The sequence below is a fragment of the Delphinapterus leucas genome, chromosome 11 (assembly GCF_059928025.1).
Source record: "Delphinapterus leucas isolate spDelLeu-1000000601 "Yukka" chromosome 11, BTC_Dleu_Yukka2, whole genome shotgun sequence".
NCBI classification, from domain to species: domain Eukaryota; kingdom Metazoa; phylum Chordata; class Mammalia; order Artiodactyla; family Monodontidae; genus Delphinapterus; species Delphinapterus leucas.
This window is the reverse complement of record NC_143139.1, coordinates 53368739-53389261: the sequence shown is the minus strand read 5'-3', so window position 1 is coordinate 53389261 and position 20523 is coordinate 53368739. Positions and strand designations below refer to the sequence as shown.

At 40.5% G+C, this 20523-nt stretch overlaps 1 protein-coding gene across 2 annotated transcripts in view; it reads right to left on the bottom strand.

Moving 5' to 3' along the window:
• Positions 1-16290, bottom strand: part of CAND1 (cullin associated and neddylation dissociated 1) — a 52378-nt gene extending 36088 nt beyond the window's left edge. Inside the window, exons 1-2 of one of the 2 annotated variants that reach the window (XM_089920973.1) lie at positions 15860-16290; positions 15573-15657 (exon numbers count right to left, since the gene is read on the bottom strand). Coding sequence is in view for 1 of the 2 variants with exons in the window: in XM_022571598.3 (XP_022427306.1) it covers positions 15860-15927 (68 nt within the window). In the remaining variant the exon portion in view is untranslated. The remainder of the gene's footprint in view (positions 1-15572; positions 15658-15859) is intronic. The other variant, XM_022571598.3, reaches the window with a different exon arrangement.
• Positions 16291-20523: the final 4233 nt, after the last annotated feature.

The window sequence follows — 20523 nt, the reverse complement described above, 5'->3', positions numbered from 1 at the left end:
TAACATTCCAAGACTGAACCAGGAAGAAACAGAGAATATGAACAGACCAATCACAGGTAATGAAATTGAAACTGTGATTAAAAGTCTTCCAACAAAGAAAAGTCCAGGACCACATGGCTTCACAGGTGAATTCTATCAAACATTTAGAGAAGAGCTAACACCTATCCTTCTCAAACTCTTCCAAAAAATTGCAGAGGAAGGAATACTCCCAAACTCATTCTATGAGGCCACCATCACCCTAACACCAAAACCAGACAAAGATACTACAAAAAAAGAAAATTACAGACCAATATCACTGATGAATATAGATGAAAAAATCCTCAACTAGGGCTTCTCTGGTGGTGCAGTGGTTGAGAGTCCGCTTGCCGATACAAGGGACACGGGTTCATGCCCCGGTCTGGCAAGATCCCACATGCCACAGAGTGGCTGAGCCCGTGAGCCATGGCCGCTAAGCCTGCGCATCCAGAGCCTGTGCTCCGCAACGGGAGAGGCCACAACAGTGAGAGGCCCACGCATCACAAAAAAAACAAAAAAACAAAAAAACAAAAATCCTCAACAAAATACTAGCAAACAGAATCCAACAACACATTAGAAGCATCATACACCATGATCAAGTGGGATTTATACCAGGGATGCAAGGATTCTTCAATACACAAATCAATCAATGTGATACACCATATTAACATTTTGAAGAATAAAAACCATATGATCATCTCAAAAGATGCAGAAAAAGCTTTTAACAAAATTCAACACCCATTTATGATAAAAACTCTCCAGAAAGTGGGCATAGAGGGAACCTACCTCAACATAGCAAAAGCCATATACGACAAACCCACAGCAAACATTCTCAATGGAGAAAAACTGAAAGCATTTCCTCTAAGATCAGGAACAAGACAAGGATGTCCACTCTCACCACTATTATTCAACATAGTCTTGGAAATCCTAGCCACGGCAATCAAAGAAGAAAAAGAAATAAAAGGAATACAAATTGGAAAAGAAGAAGTAAAACTGTCACTGTTTGCAGATGACATGATACTATAAATAGAAATCCTAAAAATGCCACCAGAAAACTACTAGAGCTAATCAATGAATTTGGTAAAGTTGCAGGATACAAAATTAATGCACAGAAATCTCTTGCATTCCTATACACTAATGATGAAAAATCTGAAAGAGAAAATTAAGCAAACACTCCCATTTACCATTGCAACAAAAAGAATAAAATACCTAGGAATAAACGTACCTAGGAGACAAAAGACCTGTATGCAGAAAACTATAAGACAGTGATGAAAGAAATTAAAGATGGTACAAATAGATGGAGAGATATACCATGTTCTTGGATTGGAAGAATCAACATTGTGAAAATGACTCAACTACCCAAAGCAATCTACAGATTCAATGCAATCCCTATCAAACTACCACTGGCATTTTTCACAGAACTAGAACAAAAAATTTCACAATTTGTATGGAAACACAAAAGACCCCAAATAGCCAAAGCAGTCTTGAGGGAATAAAACGGACCTGGAGGAATCAGACTCCCTGACTTCAGACTATATTACAAAGCTACAGTAATCAAGACAATATGATACTGGCACAAAAAGAGAAACATAGATCAGTGGAACAAGATAGAAAGCCCAGAGATAAACCCACACACCTATGGTCAACTAATGTATGACAAAGGAGGCAAGGATATACAATGGAGAAAAGACAGTCTCTTCAATAAGTGGTGCTGGGAAAACTGGACAGCTACGTATAAAAGAATGAAATTAGAACACTCCCTAACACCATACACAAAAATAAACTCAAAATGGATTCCAGACCTCAATGTAAGACCGAACACTAAAAAATCCTTAGAGGAAAACATAGGAAGAACACTCTGACATAAATCACAGCAAGATCTTTTTTGATCCACCTCCTAGAGTAATGGAAATGAAAACAAAAATAAACAAATGGGACCTAATGAAACTTCAAAGCTTTTGCACAGCAAAGGAAACCATAAACAAGACGAAAAGACAACCCTCAGAATGGGAGAAAATATTTGCAAACCAATCAAGGGAGAAAGGATTAATCTCCAAAATATATAAACAGCTCATGCAGCTCAATATTAAAGAAACAAACAACCCAATCCAAAAATGGGCAGATGACCTAAATAGACATTTCTCCAAAGAAGACATACAGATGGCCAAGAAGCACATGAAAAGCTAGCTGCTCAACATCACTAATTATTAGAGAAATGCAAATCAAAACTACAATGAGGTATCACCTCACACCAGTTAGAATGGGCATCATCAGAAAACCTACAAACAACAAATGCTGGAGAGGGTGTGGAGGAAAGGGAACCCTCTTGCACTGTTGGTGGGAATGTAAATTGATACAGCCACTATGGAGAACAGTATGGAGGTTCCTTAAAAAACTAAAAATAGAATTACCATATGATCCAGCAATCCCACTACTGGGCATATACCCAGAGAAAACCATAATTCAAAAAGACACATGCACCCCAATGTTCACTGCAGCGCTATTTACAATAGCCAGGTCATGGAAGCAACCTAAATGCCCATCAACAAATGAATGGATAAAAAAGATGTGGTACATATATACAATGGAATATTACTCAGCCATAAAAAGGAACGAAATTGAGTCATTTTTTGTGAAGTGGATGGACCTAGAGACTGTCATACAGAGTGAAGTAAGTCAGAAAGAGAATAAAAAATATCATATATTAACGCATGTATCTGGAACCTAGAAAAATGGTACAGATGAACCAGTTTGCAGGGCAGAAGTTGAGACACAGATGTAGAGCACAAACATATGGACACCAAGGCGGGAAAACCCCGGCGGGTGGGGATGGTGGTGTACTGAATTGGGCGATTGGGATTGACATGTATACACTGATGTGTATAAAACTGATGACTAAAAAGAATCTGCTGTATAAAAAGTAATAATAAAATAAAAAATAAAAATTACCCCTTTCTGACAACATCCAATCTAAAGCAAACCTCTGCTTCCTTCCCAAAATTACCCAAATAGGTCCTAACACCCTCTTACTGAGATATCCCATAGTATGTGTTCTCCCTCACTACATGGTAACAAACCAAACCTGTGAGGGACATCTAGACATATAAGAGAATATCAAGAAGAAAAAAAGTGGTAAACAGTGCTTACATTACATATCAAATAAAAGAGCAAAGAAAACACCCACTAAATTAGTTACCTGGAGATTGTGAGGGATTTGAGGGAGAGTAATTTCAATAAGCCTAGGAGGGCAACCTCTAAGTTTAGAGTTTATCTCGTAGTCTATGGGAATTAGTGCAGAAGGCAACAATCAGCTGTGATATTTAGAAAGAAAATTCTAATGGAAAAATTACCAAAAGACTGGATTAAAAAGAGGCCTGAGAGAGACTAATTTGAGAAATACTCATCAGGGAACTAAGGTAAAGAGGAAAGGGTGACATCAAGCTTTCCAACTCGGACATTTGGTGGATGGTAATATAACACAACAAAATAAGAATAAAAAAGGTTTAAGGTGGGAGAGGAGGAAGTTACGCTGTTAACTTTCAGACTTTTATGGGAGTCCCAGGTGGATTAACCTACAGGCAGTGCCATCTCATTGATTTATTCAAGTATTTTGGAGGTACCATCATTAGAAACTGTGCCAGGCTCTGCAAAAACTTACGAGCAAGACAGTCAGACTGCAACACACACACTTGGCGACTGAAAGTTCACTGAGGACAGAACTTATTCATCTTTAGTAAATCCAATTAGAGAAGCAAAAATAATGGTAAAATGAGCGAAGATGGCGGAAGAGTAAGTCGCGGAGATCACCTTCCTCCCCACAGATACACCAGAAATACATCTACACATGGAACAACCCCTACAGAACACCTACTGAACGCTGGCAGAAGACCTCAGACCTCCCAAAAGGCAAGAAACCCCCCCACGTACCTGGGTAGGGCAAAAGAAAAAAGAATAAACAGAGACAAAAGGATAGGGACGGGACCGGCACCAGTGGGAGGGAGCTGTGAAGGAGGAAAGCTTTCCACACACTAGGAAGTCCCTTCGCGGGTGGAGACTGCGGGTGGCGGAGGGGGAAAGCTTCGCAGCCGCAGAGGAGATCACAGCAACAGGGGTGTGGGGGGCAAACCGGCAAGATTCCCACACAGAGGATCGGTGCCGACCAGCGCTCACCAGCCCGAGAGGCTTGTCTGCTCCCCCGCCGGGGCGGGCGGGGCTGGGAGCTGAGACTCGGGCTTCGGTCAGAGCGCAGGGAGAGGACTGGGGTTGGCGGCTTGAACACAGCATGCAGGGGGTTAGTGCGCCACGGCTAGTCGGGAGGGAGTCCGGGGAAAAGTCCGTACCTGCCGAAGAGGCAAGAGACTTTTCCTTACCTCTTTGTTTCCTGGTGCGCGAGGAGAGGGGATTAAGAGCGCTGCTTAAAGGAGCTCCAGAGACAGCACGAGCAGCGGCTAAAAGCATGGACCCCAGAGACGGGCATGAGATGCTAAGGCTGCTGCTGCTGCCACCAAGAAGCCTGTGTGCGTGCACAGGTCACTATCCACACCCACTTCCGGGGAGCCTGTGCAGCCCGCCACTGCCAGGGTCCCGGGATCCAGGGACAACTCCCCCGGGAGAACGCACGGCGCGCCTCAGGCTGGTGCAACGTCATGCTGGCCTCTGCTGCCGCAGGCTCGCCCCGCACTCTGTGCCCCCCCCCCCCCCCCGGCCTGAGTGAGCCAGAGCCCTGGAATCAGCTGCTCCTTTAACCCCATCCTGTCTGAGTGAAAAACAGACGCCCTCCAGCGACCTACATGCAGAGGCGGGGCCAAATCCAAAGCTGAGCCCCTGGGAGCTGTGAGAACAAAGAAGAGAAAGGGAAATCTCTCCCAGCAGCCTCAGAAGCAGTGGATTAAAGCTCCACAATCAATTTGATGAACCCTGTATCTGTGGAATACATGAATAGACAACGAATCATACCAAATTAAGGAGGTGGACTTTGAGAGCAAGATTTATGATTTTTTCCCCTTTTTTTTTTGTGAGTGTGTTTGTGTATGCTTCTGAGATTTTGTCTGTATAGCTTTGCTTCCACCATTTGTCCTAGGGTTCTATCCGTCCGTATTTTGAAAAATTTTTTTCTGAATAATTACTTTTTATTTTAATAACTTTATTTTATTTTACTTTATCTTCGTTCTTTCTTTCCTTCCTTCCCTCCTTTAGACAACGAATCATCACAAATTGAGGAGGTGGACTTTGAGAGCAAGATTTATGATTTTTTTCCCCTTTCCCTCTTTTTGTGAGCATGTGTATGCTTCTATGTGAGATTTTGTCTGTATAGCTTTGCTTCCACCATTTGTCCTAGGGCTCTAACCGTCCGGTTTTGTTTTGTTTTTTCTCTTAATAATTATTTTTTTAATAACTTTATTATATTTTATCTTACTTTATTTTATTTTACTTTATCTTTCTTTTTTTCCTTCCTTCCCTCCTCCCTCCCTCCCTCCTTTCTTCCTTCCTTCCTTTCTTTCTTTCTTTCCTTTTTTTCTTTCTTCTACTAATTCTTTCTTTCTACTTTTTCTCCCTTTTATTCTGAGCCGTGTGGATGAAAGGCTCTTGGTGCTGCAGCCAGGAGTCAATGCTGTGCCTCTGAGGTGGGAGAGCCAACTTCAGGACAAGGGTCCACAAGAGACCTCCCAGCTCCACATAATATCAAACGGCGAAAATCTCCCAGAGATCTCCATCTCAACACCAGCATGCAGCTTCACTCAACGACCAGCAAGCTACAGTGCTGGACATCCTATGCCAAACAACTAGCAAGACAGGAACACAACCCCACCCATTAGCAGAGAGGCTGGCTAAAACCATAATAAGTTCAAAGACACCCCAAAACACACCACCAGAGGTGGACCTGCCCACCAGAAGGACAAGATCCAGCCGCATCCACCAGAACACAGGCACTAGACTCCTGCACCAGGAAGCCTACACAACCCACTGAACCAACCTTAGCCACTGGGGAGAGACACCAAAAACAACGGGAACTACGAACCTGCAGCCTGCAAAAAGGAGATCCCAAACACAGTAAGATAAGCAAAATGAGAACACAGAAAAACACACAGCAGATGAAGGAGCAAGATAAAAAACCGCCAGACCTAACAAATGAAGAGGAAATAGGCAGTCTACCTGAAAAAGAATTCAAAATGATAGTATAGATGATCCAAAATCTTGGAAATAGAATAGACAAAATGCAAGAAACATTTAATAAGGACCTAGAAGAACTAAAGATGAAACAAACAACGATGAACAACACAATAAATGAAATGAAAAATACTCTAGATGGGATCAATAGCAGAATAACTGAAGCAGAAGAATGGGTAAGTGACCTGGAAGATAAAATAGTGGAAATAACTACTGCAGAGCAGAATAAAGAAAAAAGAATGAAAAGAACTGAGGACAGTCTCAGAGACCTATGGGACAACATTAAACGCACCATTTGAATTACAGGGGTTCCAGAAGAAGAAGAAAAAAAGAAAGGAACTGAGAAAATATTTGAAGAGATTATAGTTGAAAACTTCCCTAATATGGGAAAGGAAATAGTTAATCAAGTCCAGGAAGCACAGAGAGTCCCATACAGGATAAATCCCAGGAGAAATACGCCAAGACACATATTAATCAAACTGTCAAAAATTAAATACAAAGAAAACATATTAAAAGCAGCAAGGGAAAAATAACACACAAGGGAATCCCCATAAGGTTAACAGCTGATCTTTCAGCAGAAACTCTGCAAGCCAGAAGGGAGTGGCAGGACATATTTAAAGTGATGAAGGAGAAAAACCTGCAACCAAGATTACTCTACCCAGCAAGGATCTCATTCAGATTTGATGGAGAAATTAAAACCTTTACAGACAAGCAAAAGCTGAGAGAGTTCAGCACCACCAAACCAGCTCTACAACAACTGCTAAAGGAACTTCTCTAGGCAAGAAACACAAGAGAAGGAAAAGACCTACAATAACGAACCCAAAACAATTAAGAAAATGGGAATAGGAACATACATATCAATAATTACCTTAAATGTAAATGGACTAAATGCTCCCACCAAAAGACACAGATTGACTGAATGGATACTAAACAAGACCCATATATTTGCTGTCTACAAGAGACCCACTTCAGACCTAGAGACACATACAGACTGAAAGTAAGGGGATGGAAAAAGATATTTCATGCAAATGGAAACCAAAAGAAAGCTGGAGTAGCAATTCTCTTATCAGACAAAATAGAATTTAAAATAAAGACTATTAGAAGAGACAAAGAAGGACACTACATAATGATCAAGGGATCGATCCAAGAAGAAGATATAACAATTGTAAATATTTATGCACCCAACATAGGAGCACCTCAATACATAAGGCAAATATTAACAGTCATAAAAGGGGAAATGGACAGTAACACATTCATAGTAGGGGACTTTAACACCCCACTTTCACCAATAGACAGATCATCCAAAATGAAAATAAATAAGGAAATACAAGCTTTAAATGATACACTGAACAAGATGAACTTAATTGATATTTATAGGACATTCCATCCAAAAACAACAGAATACACATTTTTCTCTAGTGCTCATGGAACATTCTCCAGGATAGATCACGTCTTGGGTCACAAATCAAGCCTTGGTATATTTAAGAAAACTGAAATTGTATCAAGTATCTTTTCCGACCACAATGCTATGAGACTAGATATCAATTACAGGAAAAGATCTGTAAAAAATACAAACACATGGAGGCTAAACAATACACTACTTAATAACGAAGTGATCACCGAAAAAATCAAAGAGGAAATCAAAAAATACCTAGAAACAAATGACAATGGAGACATGACGACTCAAAATCTATGGGATGCAGCAAAAGCAGTTCTAAGAGGGAAGTTTATAGCAATACAATCCTACCTTAAGAAACAGGAAACATCTTGAATAAACAACCTAACCTTGCACCTAAAGCAATTGGAGAAAGAACAAAAAAACCCCAAAGTTAGCAGAAGGAAAGAAATCATAAAAGTCAGATCAGAAATAAATGAAAAAGAAATGAAGAAAACGATAGCGAAGACCAATAAAACTAAAAGCTGGTTCTTTGAGAAGATACAATTGATAAACCATTAGCCAGACTCATCAAGAAAATAAAGGAGAAGACTCAAATCAACAGAATTAGAAATGAAAAAGGAGAAGTAACAACTGACACTGCAGAAATACAAAAGATCATGAGAGATTACTACAAGCAACTCTATGCCAATACAATGGACAACCTGGAGGAAATGGACAAATTCTTAGAAAAACACAAACTTCTGAGACAGAACCAGGAAGAAATAGAAAATATAAACAGACCAATCACAAGCACTGAAATTGAAACTCTCATTAAAAATCTTCCAACAAACAAAAGCCCGGGACCAGATGGCTTCACAGGTGAATTCTACCAAACATTTAGAGAAGAGCTAACACCTGTCCTTCTCAAACTCCTCCAAAATATAGCAGAGGGAGGAACACTCCCAAACTCATTCTACCAGGCCACCATCACCCTGATACCAAAACCAGACAAGGATGTCACAAACAAAGAAAACTACAGGGCAATATCACTGATGAACACAGATGCAAAAATCCTCAACAAAATACTAGCAAAGAGAATCCAACAGCACATTAAACGGATCATACACCATGATCAAGTGGGGTTTATTCCAGGAATGCAAGGATTCTTCAATATACGCAAATCAATCAACGTGATACACCATATTAACAAACTGAAGGAGAAAAACCATATGATCATCTCAAAAGATGCAGAGAAAGCTTTCAACAAAATTCAACACCCATTTATGATAAAAAAAAAACCCTGCAGAAAGTAGGCATAGAGGGAACTTTCCTCAACATAATAAAGGCCATATATGACAAACCCACAGCCAACATCGTCCTCAATGCTGAAAAACTGAAACCATTTCCACTAAGATCAGGAACAAGACAAGACTGCCCACTCTCACCACTCTTATTCAACAAAGTTTTGGAAGTTTTAGCCACAGCAATCAGAGAAGAAAAGGAAATAAAGGGAATCCAAATCAGAAAAGAAGTAAAGGTGTCACTGTTTGCAGATGACATGATACTATACAAAGAGAATCCTAAAGATGCTACCAGAAAACTACTAGAGCTAATCAATGAATTTGGCAAAGTAGCACGATACAAAATTAATGCACAGAAATCTCTGGCATTCCTATACACTAAGGATGAAAAATCTGAAAGTGAAATCAAGAAAACACTCCCATTTACCACTGCAACAAAAAGAATAAAATATCTAGGAATAAACCTACCTAAGGAGACAAAAGACCTGTATGCAGAAAATTATAAGACACTGATGAAAGAAATTAAAGATGATACAAATAGATGGAGAGATATACCATGTTCTTGGATTGGAAGAATCAACATTGTGAAAATGACTCAACTACGCAAAGCAATCTACAGATTCAATGCAATCCCTATCAAACTACCACTGGCATTTTTCACAGAACTAGAACAAAAAATTTCACAATTTGAATGGAAACACAAAAGACCCCGAACAGCCAAAGCAATCTTGAGAACGAAAAACAGAGCTGGAGGAATCAGGCTCCCTGACTTCAGACTATACTACAAAGCTACAGTAACCAAGACAGTATGGTTCTGGCACAAAAACAGAAAGATAGATCAATGGAACAGGATAGAAAGCCCAGAGATAAACCCATGCACATATGGTCACCTTATCTTTGATAAAGGAGGCAGGAATGTACAGTGGAGAAAGGACAGCCTCTTCAATAAGTGGTGCTGGGAAAACTGGACAGGTACACGTAAAAGTATGAGATTTGATCACTCCCTAACACCATACACAAAAATAAGCTCAAAATGGATTAAAGACCTAAATGTAAGGCCAGAAACTATCAAACTCTTAGAGGAAAATATAGGCAGGACACTCTATGACATAAATCACAGCAAGATCCTTTTTGACCCACCTCCTAGAGAAATGGAAATAAAAATAAACAAATGGGACCTAATGAAACTTCAAAGCTTTTGCACAGCAAAGGAAACCATAAACCAGGTGAAAAGACAACCCTCAGAATGGGAGAAAATATTTGCAAATGAAGCAACTGCAAAGGATTTATTTCCAAAATTTATAAGCAGCTCATGCAGCTTAATAACAAAAAAACAAACAACCCAATCCAAAAATGGGCAGAAGACCTAAATAGACATTTCTCCAAAGAAGATATACAGACTGCCAACAAACACATGAAAGAATGTTCAACATCACTAATCATTAGAGAAATGCAAATCAAAACTACAATGAGATATCATCTCACACCAGTCAGAATGGCCATCATCAAAAAATCTACAAACAATAAATGCTGGAGAGGGTGTGGAGAAAATGGAACCCTCTTACACTGTTGGTGGGAATGTAAATTGATACAGTCACTGTGGAGAACAGTATGGAGGTTCCTTAAAAAACTACAAATAGAACTCCCATATGACCCAGCAATCCCACTACTGGGCATATACCCTGAGAAAACCATAATTCAAAAAGAGTCATGTACCAAAATGGTCATTGCAGCTCTATTTACAATAGCCCGGAGATGGAAACAACCTAAGTGTCCATCATCGGATGAATGGATAAAGAAGATGTGGCACATATATACAATGGAATATTACTCAGCCATAAAAGGAAACGAAATTGAATTATTTGTAATGAGGTGGATAGACCCTAGAGTCTGTCATACAGAGTGAAGTAAGTCAGAAAGAGAGAGACAAATACCGTATGCTAACACGTATATATGGAATTTAAGAAAAAAAATGTCATGAAGAACCTAGGGGTAAGACAGGAATAAAGACACAGACCTACTAAAGAATGGAGTTGAGGATTTGGGGAGGGGGAAGGGTAAGCTGTGACAAAGCGAGGGAGAGACATGGACATATATACACTACCAAACGTAAGGTAGATAGCTAGTGGGAAGCAGCCGCATAGCACAGGGAGCTCAGCTGGGTGCTTTGTGACCACCTGGAGGGGTGGGATAGGGAGGGTGGGAGGGAGGGAGAAGCAAGAGGGAATAGATATGGTAACATATGTATATATATAACTGATTCATTTTGTTGTAAAGCAGAAACTAACACACCATCGTAAAGCAGTTATACTCCAATCAAGATGTTAAAAAAAATAATAATGGTAGAAATAGATCCTTTGTACTGCACAGAGTGGTTTCCAAAACCGTTCCCTTAATATATAAACACAATTTTACCCTTGTTTCCAACAGAAAGCTAAATGCTATGGGCCAACTGCATCACCCAGTGAACCAATTATCTTTCATATATCTTGTACACACCACACTGCTGTCTCATTTATTCTCTTAGAGTTATGAATTAACTTGGGACAGTCTTAATATCGTTCACGTAAATAAAACTAATTTTTAGTCATCTTTCTTCTTCAGTTTCCTCAATGAGGTCCCTTTCTCCTCTTTTTCAGTAGTGAGCCCTAATCATTGCTGATAATGAGCATTAGCAGTACTATACCTGTATCCCTCCCCACCAAATCACAAGTGAAATCGTGTAACTTAATGCCATCAATGTACAAAGAACTTAGAAAATGCTCAGAAATCACCTTCTTAATCTCTGCAAATCTTTTTCTTCGGATTAAACTTACTTTTCTTCAAGCACAAGCAGTCCAGATAATGTAGTCTTTCCTGTTACATTATTGTAAATGCCCATACAGTACTTTCAGCTATGTTATGGGATCTCTAAGCTCCCTTCCAACTCTGAAAACTGATGATTCTGTAACAGGCCCGAGATTTTTATTAGCATTTTAAACAGTTTCCAAGGGCAAATGCCTTCCAATAGTCAAAACACATAAATATATTTGGTGACATAAACCATAATCAAGCTAGGAAATTCTACAATGCAGTGAATTATTTTAAGATTGTATCAAATGGTATTTAAAAATAATAGATTGGTAGATTTTACAATGACTTCTTAAACTTCCCCAATCCTTACATGCTTTTTTAACTCTGGAATTTAAAACAAGTTATCTATTGAGAACCCACATGGCCAAGGCACTGAATAAAGTGGAGGATCCAGTTCAGTAAGACAAGGTCCCTACCGTTCCTATCCCCACCCCAAGAGTGCTGTTTGTATTGTGTGCTTTCACACCTACCTAGAACTTCAAGACCTAGCTCAGATCACTCCTTGAACATGAATGAATCTCCCTGCTTTCATCTTCTCTGCCACTTAAGCCTGAACACTACATACTGCCCTGGGTTATTTATGTTTTTACAAATGCCTTAACCACTCAACAAGCATGCAGAGAATACTGAAGGCAAGCACTATCTTCAACTTTTTGTCGTCCCTCTCAGGGAATTATTTAATCTTCTAGCACAAAATACTCCCTAAGCCTAACTTAGAGGGAACTGAAATTTAAGGTCTTACTCTTAATGTACCCTAGTCAAAAGCTTGCAGAAGTAGAATATGGTAGTTTAAAGTTCATGCTCTGGGGGTATCTGGAAATCCCTGATCTACTACTGTTTAACTGGCCTTGGGCAAGCACTCAGCATCACCAGATTGAAGTTTCCTCAGCTGAAACAGAGATTGCTAGTATCCACTTTACTAAAGTTGTAAGGATCAAGTGTATAAAGTCCACAGTAAGCATTAACAATTATGTACAGAGAAATAAAAGAACAGTAAAAAAATTTTTTTAGCTCTTGATTCCTTGGAATACTGGAACTCAGCTGGTGATGAAGCATATGAAAATAAAAGCTGGTGATGAAGCATATGAAATAAAAGCAGAACCTTATTAGTTACCTCAACCCACTGAATATTCAGTATTAATATTTATAGGTGCAGCATTCACTTTGTTTATACACATTAAAGTTTTCATTCTGTTATCTACAGAATCACTACTTACTGCCACTAAACCATAGTATCCTACCTTCGAAGAACACTAAAACATGAAAGAAAAAAGGACACTAGGTTTTTTCCCCCCAATAAATTGCGCCTATAATTTAAGTCCTACCAAAAAAAAAAAAAAATCTTTAAAAACGTTGACATTCCAAAATTTTGAAGTCTGCATCCATTTCTTTACCTTCTTTACATTAAAAATCTATTTAGTTATTCAGAGACCTGAAAATTTGGGCCTATAAGGGACCTTTTGTAATTACCCATGTACAAGTCTCTCAAAAGTGAATTTAATCCCAAACTAAGTAGCCTGTCCAAGATATCAGATAGTACACAGCAAAGAATCCTACAGGACTAGAACCCATATTTGTAACTGGTAGGTCATATTCCCTTTGGATTCCACCATGAGAAAAATGGTTTTTTCTTCCTTTTGGATGTAATATCTTCTTCTCCCCTTAGCACAAGGTAGAGTGGTCTGCACATGTTAGATTTTCTATAACGTTAATCTTGTCCTCAAGATCCTTCTAGCACTAGGTATTTTAAAACATGTAACAATAACTATGATATTTACAGCAAAATAAACAATAAATTTCTAACGAGAAATTCGAAAGCATCATTTAAAAATAGAACACATGTATTCAAATACGGAAAAATCTTCAAAACACTTGACCGCAAACGTTATTTTAATTAATCTCTTAAGTGTCAGTAATTTAATATATATAGTGCTTTGGTTCCCAAGACTTGTCTATTACTGAATGGTCTGAGCGTATTAAGTCTTAAAAACTTAGTTGTTAAAAATATCTTAATGACAAATTACTGGAAGTCACTTACTGTTCTTAGGCATATCTTCTATAATATTCACCAACTATTAAAAATATTATCAGTATCACATTTTTAGGAGTAATCCTCCAAGCAATGTTTTAACTTATTCAAGCCCAAATTGGTAGAAAATCCTTATCAAGTTCAACACTAGTATACCTTAACATCAGAGCATTACTCTTCCATATAATTAGAAAAAACAAAAAACTCCTCAAGCACGTACGTATTACCTTTCCTTTAGAGGAAATGTAAGAAAGAAAGCTTCAGTCAATAATCACATATGCAGTATTATCACATGACTTGACTTCTTTATTCTAAACATATTATCCACGCACAAGTCTGACTAGTGGAACAAAACTGTACTATTATAGGGAAAGTCCTATCTTTAGACTAAAACTGAACACAATCAGAATGAAAGTCAGTACTTTTACAGAATGAGCCAAACTGACAGAAATGGCAGGGGGTAAAAATCACACCACACATTCTACCTACTTAAAGTTTTTTATGTATGTTCCATTCAAATGTTTATTTAAATTTTAACGGCTTGCATTGGGAGCAAGCAAAGCTCCAAAGGGAAGTAAACAGCATTCTAATCCTTTAAAAAACAAACAAAACCTTTTATTTATTTTAATCTTGATTTTGACCCTAGAACTCACAAATCTAAAAATATTAATGCCCAAAATAAACACGTCTCTTCCAAAAACGAACACTCGAACCTTTATTATTAGCAAACTAATTTTAAAACTTTTGAATACAATACTTAAAAACTCCCTAGATTGCAAAACTTTTTGAGAATCATTTCTGGCTATGAAGTCACAGAACCAAAATGTATTTCATTGGCTATTTTAATATGCCAGCATATTAATTTAATTAGGAACAGATTATTACATTTTTCTTGGTTCTCCTTTCACAAATCAAAAAATATTTCCCCAGTACATAAGGTTTGGGCGTGTTTTCAGATGTTAAAACGTACCGTTCATACAAAAAAACCAAATAAGCCCGTCAGCCACAATTTAAATTGAAGACTATTTTTTCTTCCCTTTAAAATGCACAGAAAATAAAACCACTAGAGAACAAAACAAGTATCCAAGCTATAAAAAGCTAATTAGATCGGGAGTTGATTGATTTTGTGATGGGATAGAAGGCGGGAAGGAAAGAATGTAACAATTACTGTAGTGCAAAAAAAAAAAGAGGGAGAGAAACCAAGATTACCCGTGAAAATATAACAATTCTTCAATATGCATGTGACCAAGGTTTGGAACCAACCGTACAAGTCTCCTGGAACAGAACTTTATAACAAACCTTCACATTCACCATCCCCATATTAGAAAACGCCTTTCAATAAGACCCATTTGCTTGTTGCACCTTTTTGTTTCAGGTTCAGTAATTCACCTTTCTGGCAGTAATTTTGGATATAAAGAAATGAGACTGAAACCCCGAGATCCTGCTTGGGTTTTTGCCTGACGAGGGAAAATGACAAGAAATGCTGGCGGGAAAACCCTACGAGTCAAGTTTCCACCCTCCTGGCTCCCCCTCCACCTTCTTCCCACCTTGACGAAAGGGATAATCCAAAGAAAGTTTATAGCCCAATCCCCGAAGGGCTGGAAAAGAAAGCAAATCGTTCGAGCTGAATGCACCTAGGCCCGCTCACATCTGCGAGAAAGGAGGCGGCAGCTGGGACCCCGAGTGGGCAGCAGCAGCAGCTCTGGCCCCGGGAGCAGGGCGGCCTAGCGCCTCGGGCAGGCCGGCGGGTAGGCCTGGCCTCCGGGTCTCCAAGCGTAGAGCGACTCCCTTGCTCACAATGGTGCGTGATCTCGCTCCTTCACGCTACCTGGGACGCGAAAGTCACGTCCTGGGAGGGCAGAGCATGCGGTGGGGGACGCAGAAGAGGCCTAGGACCAGAGACGGGCAACGGCCTAGAGGAAAGAACGGGGGAAGGGGGTTAGAAGGTGGGCGAGGAAAGGGACCTGCCGGGATCGGGGAGCGGAGGGTGGCCTGGAGACCTCCGCAAAGCCGAGCAACCAGTTAAGGCCAAAGGGGTGGGGCAAGGCCTGTGTGAGGGCCAGGGCCGCGGATGGGGGACCCCGAGGGGAGCTGAGGGTCGGATTTCGGCCTCACCTGAAGTCCTTGTCGCTGGATGTCATTTTTTCCAGCAAATTGGAAATGTGGTACGAGGCGCTCGCCATGTTGCCGGCCTCGATCCCGCCCGCCGGCGCTGCTCGTGCTGCTGCCCGCCGCCGCCGCCGCCGCTGGGGCTCCTCCTCTCGCTCGCCGCGGCTCCCGCTTCCAGGGTCGCAGCGCGACGCAGACGCTGACAAGGGAGGCGCCTGGACGGGCTGCCCCCTCCCCGGCGAGGCGTGGGCCTGTCCCGGGGGAAGCAGAGGCTACGGGGCCGGCCTAACGACGGCGCTGCTCGCCGGAAAACGAGTTCATGAGCAGCGAGGAGTACAGCAGGCTCTCTCCGGAGAGGCAGCCACTTCCACTCGGGGCAGTCCCACTCCCACTCCCTCCGCACTCGCTCCCTAAGGCAAGAGGCCAAAACCCGCCTCCTTCGCTCCGGGGGAGGGCGCGGCAGACGCGGGACGCTACGGAAAGCTGAGGTCAGGGTTCAAGGAAGTCTCCCCACGCACGCTGCTGAGACGCTAGGTAAAGGACAATCCTGTTGGCTGAAGCCTGTGTCAATCTTCGCGTGACCCGCCCTTCAGGAGGCATGACAACGGCCAAAAGGGGCTGTTCTCGCGAGACTTGAAAGCGGCGGTTAAAGGATTGGGGGCCAGTGGGAGGAGGATACCTTCATCCGAAAATGACTTGTTTTTCCTGTTCGACAGTAAGAGAAAAAGATTACGATTTTTAAGGCGCATAAGGCCTAGGAGTAAAGCTAATTAACAGGTTAGACTCGGGGCGAACAGAAGAGTTATTAGAAGGAGCTTTCGTTCTGAATTGGACGCGTGGCCTGCATTGCCTTAACCACGATGGTGCAAGTTGCCACGTGAAAACCACAAATCCCAGAATTCAGTCCGCACGTTACACTGGGTCAAGATATGATTGGCTGAAGGAACTTGTAGCTTCCTCATTGGCTCCATGGGAGGCCTGAATGCTGGGATTTGTAGTCTGGCGAGGCAGCTGTGTTGAGTAAATCCTTCGGAGTACGGTGGATTAGATTTCTGCAGCAGATTCGAATTTTCTCTTACAGTTGTTTTTGGCTGTTGTGGGGTGTGTGCAGAGCTAGGCTGCTGCGGTCTGGGCAGGCGCATTGCGGATGAGTTGATGTTCTTGGCGGAGGCCTAGTAGCGGCTTCCTAGCACTAATCCATGAGAGTGATGGTCGCCTCATCCTCTGAAGGCAGCTGAGCCTCTTCTGGGCACTCCCAACGTGCATTGAAGAGCCAGCCCCCTAAAGCAATAAGGACCATAGTAAGACCAAGGGCCGATGACCGATGATTGTATTCAGGGCTTATTCCTTTTATCTGGAATAGCTAAATGATTACTCTCTGTATTCAGCATTTGTGGAATTAATAATCCTGCAGCTATTTTATTGTTCCCTAAAACATACACAGACAGCAATCGGAGATACCGAATCATGTGTTTCAGTATCCATGTTTTTATCTCCTTCATTCGAATTGGAGCTGGCCTTCCTAAAAATAAAATTTAAAAAGAGAGAGAGAGCGAAAGCCCAGTTAAGAGACGAGGAAAATTCAGTCTAAATCTGTTATTGCTCTAGTTGGGGGAAAAAAGAATTTAAATAGCTCCTTTCTTCCAGGTATTAAATCTCAACATTTCTTTGTTCTTTCCTATATTCACCAAATGTTATTTAGTGTCTTAGAAAAGACAGGCATAGTTATAGGCAATAACAAAATAGATGAAACACTTTCTGACCTAATAATTCATATTTAAATTTCCCCTCATTACTCGTTTACCCACATGTATCCTGTACTTTACCCAAGTTAGCTATTATTAGGTTCCATGAGTGCTTCAGCCACAATTCCATTCTGCTCTGAACCTTTTCACAGTATTTAATATAAACTATACACACACACACCCCAGACACATCACACACAAACAAGCCAGTCATTTATCTTGTGTGAACCCCAAGGCCTAAAATCTCAATCATCTAGTGATAACCCTTTTTTTTAGCCTGAATCTAATGAGAACCAAGTCATGTTTTTTCCTTTTGTATGTACAAATCTTTCATTTATCAATTTCCAACTGAACTATAATATTTGTAGTTAGCTTAAATATAAATCCTGTTTACTGCCACTTATTAGCTGTCGTAGGCAATTCATTTTAAGCTCTCTGAACCTCTCTTTCTTCATGGGTAACACAATGATCATCAGAGTATTTCCTCATAGAGCTGTTTTAAGAGTCAAATTAGCTATTGTCTTAGTCCGCCAGGTTTGCCATAACAAAATACCACGGATTGGGTGGCTTAAACAACAGAAATTTATTTTCTCACTTGAGGCTGGTGGTCCAGGGTCAGTGAGCTAGCAAGGTGGGTTTCTCCTGAGGCCTTGGCTTGCAGACAGCCACCTTTTCCTTTGTTCTCACAAAGCCTTTTCTCTATGCACCCACAGCCTGGTATCTCTTTCTCTTCTTATAAGGACACCAATCATACTGGATTAGGACCCCACCTTTTTAACCTCATTTAGCCTTTATTGTGTCCTCCTGTAACCTTAATTACCTCTTTAAAGGCCCTATCTCCAAATAGTGTCATACTGGAGGTTAGGGCTTCAATATATGAATGGGGGGCGGGAATGACACAATTCAGTCCATAACAGATATCCCATATAAAGTGCTCAGCACATTGTCCAGAACATAATAATAATATTTATAACTAATTTTTTTGCATACTTACAAAGGTCACGGAACACATCTAATAAAAGTTGGCTATTGTTATTATCACTACATTCTCAGTCTTGTCCCTATCCCAAACCATCCTACATAGCCAGTTTAGAGTTTCCCAAAACATTGTTTTTATAGGGCTACTCACCAGTTTTAAAAGTTCAGCAGGTTTCTGCTACCAAATAAAGTCCAAATGTTTGCAATCAGTGACCTCCTTCATCTGTCCCTAACCCTTTCTGATCTTTCTCCCACTATTCTAATACAGTATAGGAATTGCTCGGGTCAATTTTTTTGAGTACCTCAAAGACCCAGCTCCAAGTTTTTGTACATCATTACGGTCATCATTATAATAAGCACTTACTTATAGGTGAGGTGCTGCATTAACTAATTTAATCTGCTTTTTAAGTATGAGAGGCACAGACTGGTTATGTAACTTGCCAAAGATCAGCGATAAAGAGCAGTCAGGATGAAAACCCAGGCAGTGTTGCTTCAGAGCCCATACTCCAAACCTCTGTACTGGAATGCCTCTCCCTACCTGGAATGCCTCTCACCTCCCCTATCTCACTTTCTAAGATCTTGACCAATCATAGTGTTTATATGCTAGCCTCCAACTGCAGTGTAAGTTCCTTAAGAGCTTATACCAACTTGAAATCACTTCTGCTTCTTTCAAGTACTTAGCCCTTGCCAAATTCGTAATAGGCACTCAATAGTACTTAATTTTATTTTGTATTCTTGACCACTTAGAAATTTGATTTGTGTATCACTGAATATAGCTTGTTGCTAAACAGTGGGAAAATGTTTCCCTTTAAGGATCTGTAAATGCTAAATTAATGTTAAGTGCAAAAGGAAATAAGTCTAGATAAGGTTATCTTCTAAGAATTTTCTTTCTGTTTAGTGGTTATAATGCAAAACTGAGATAAGAAATTTGATAAAAGTAAAAAAAATTAAAATGGAGTCTTTCAAGCTGTTGGGAGGTTCTTCAAATATCAACCAGTAGTTTAACTTGTTTCTCATTTATTGAGTGTCTACACTGTGCCAAGCACACCCTCCTGTCTATATCAGGACCACCATGGGAAGAGACGATTCTAAGAGAAATATGGTTATTAGTTGGCAGAGTGCTGGGTGCTGGGTCTTTCCTTCCCTTCCCACTCAAAAAAAAAAAAAAAAAAACCAAAACAAACAAAAAACCCCACCATTCAGAGGAAATGAGAATCCCTATAGGAAGAGAAGGACCTGGAAAGCTTTGAGGTTTGCCCAAGATGTTATTCTGGGTGAAGGAAAATATTTGACGGAGTGTGTTAGAAAGCAGTAATTGGAAAACAAAACAACAAAGAAATATTTCACGTTGGTACCCTCAAAACTTCAGATTATTCATCCCTTGGCTGGCCACCTACTGATTTGTGCCCATTTGAGGAGGGAAGAAGAGAAATGGAGGATAGAGAGGGGTACTGCATTGTAGCAGCTGCACTCCCTCCTACTTTTAAAGACACACACCAAGGGGGGTGCCAATCACCCCATTTAGAAATGACTTGTTACCGTCGTACTACCAACTCCCTCCATTTAGTGTGGCAAGGATGCATGAGTCTCCAGCGGGCAAAGTAGACAACTCCCTCCAAAGTAAGTTCGGTTTGAGTGTCCCCCCCCCACCCCCCCTTCCCTCTGCCATATGAAGACACAGAAAGAAGGCAACCATCTGAAAGCCAGGAAGAGAACTCTATGGTATTTTGTTATGGCAGCCCAAGCTGACTAATACAAGTGTGCAGCTACCTGACATATTCAAGTGTAGAATTTTTTAAGGTCCTACCTATTACCATCTCAAGGGATGAGAGTACCATAAAACATAATTTGGAAATCACTGTTCCGTTGGTAATATTTTTTTTTTCTGAACTGAATGATGAATGGGTGGTGTGGAGGAGGAGAGTCTTGGTAGAAAATAAGTTTATT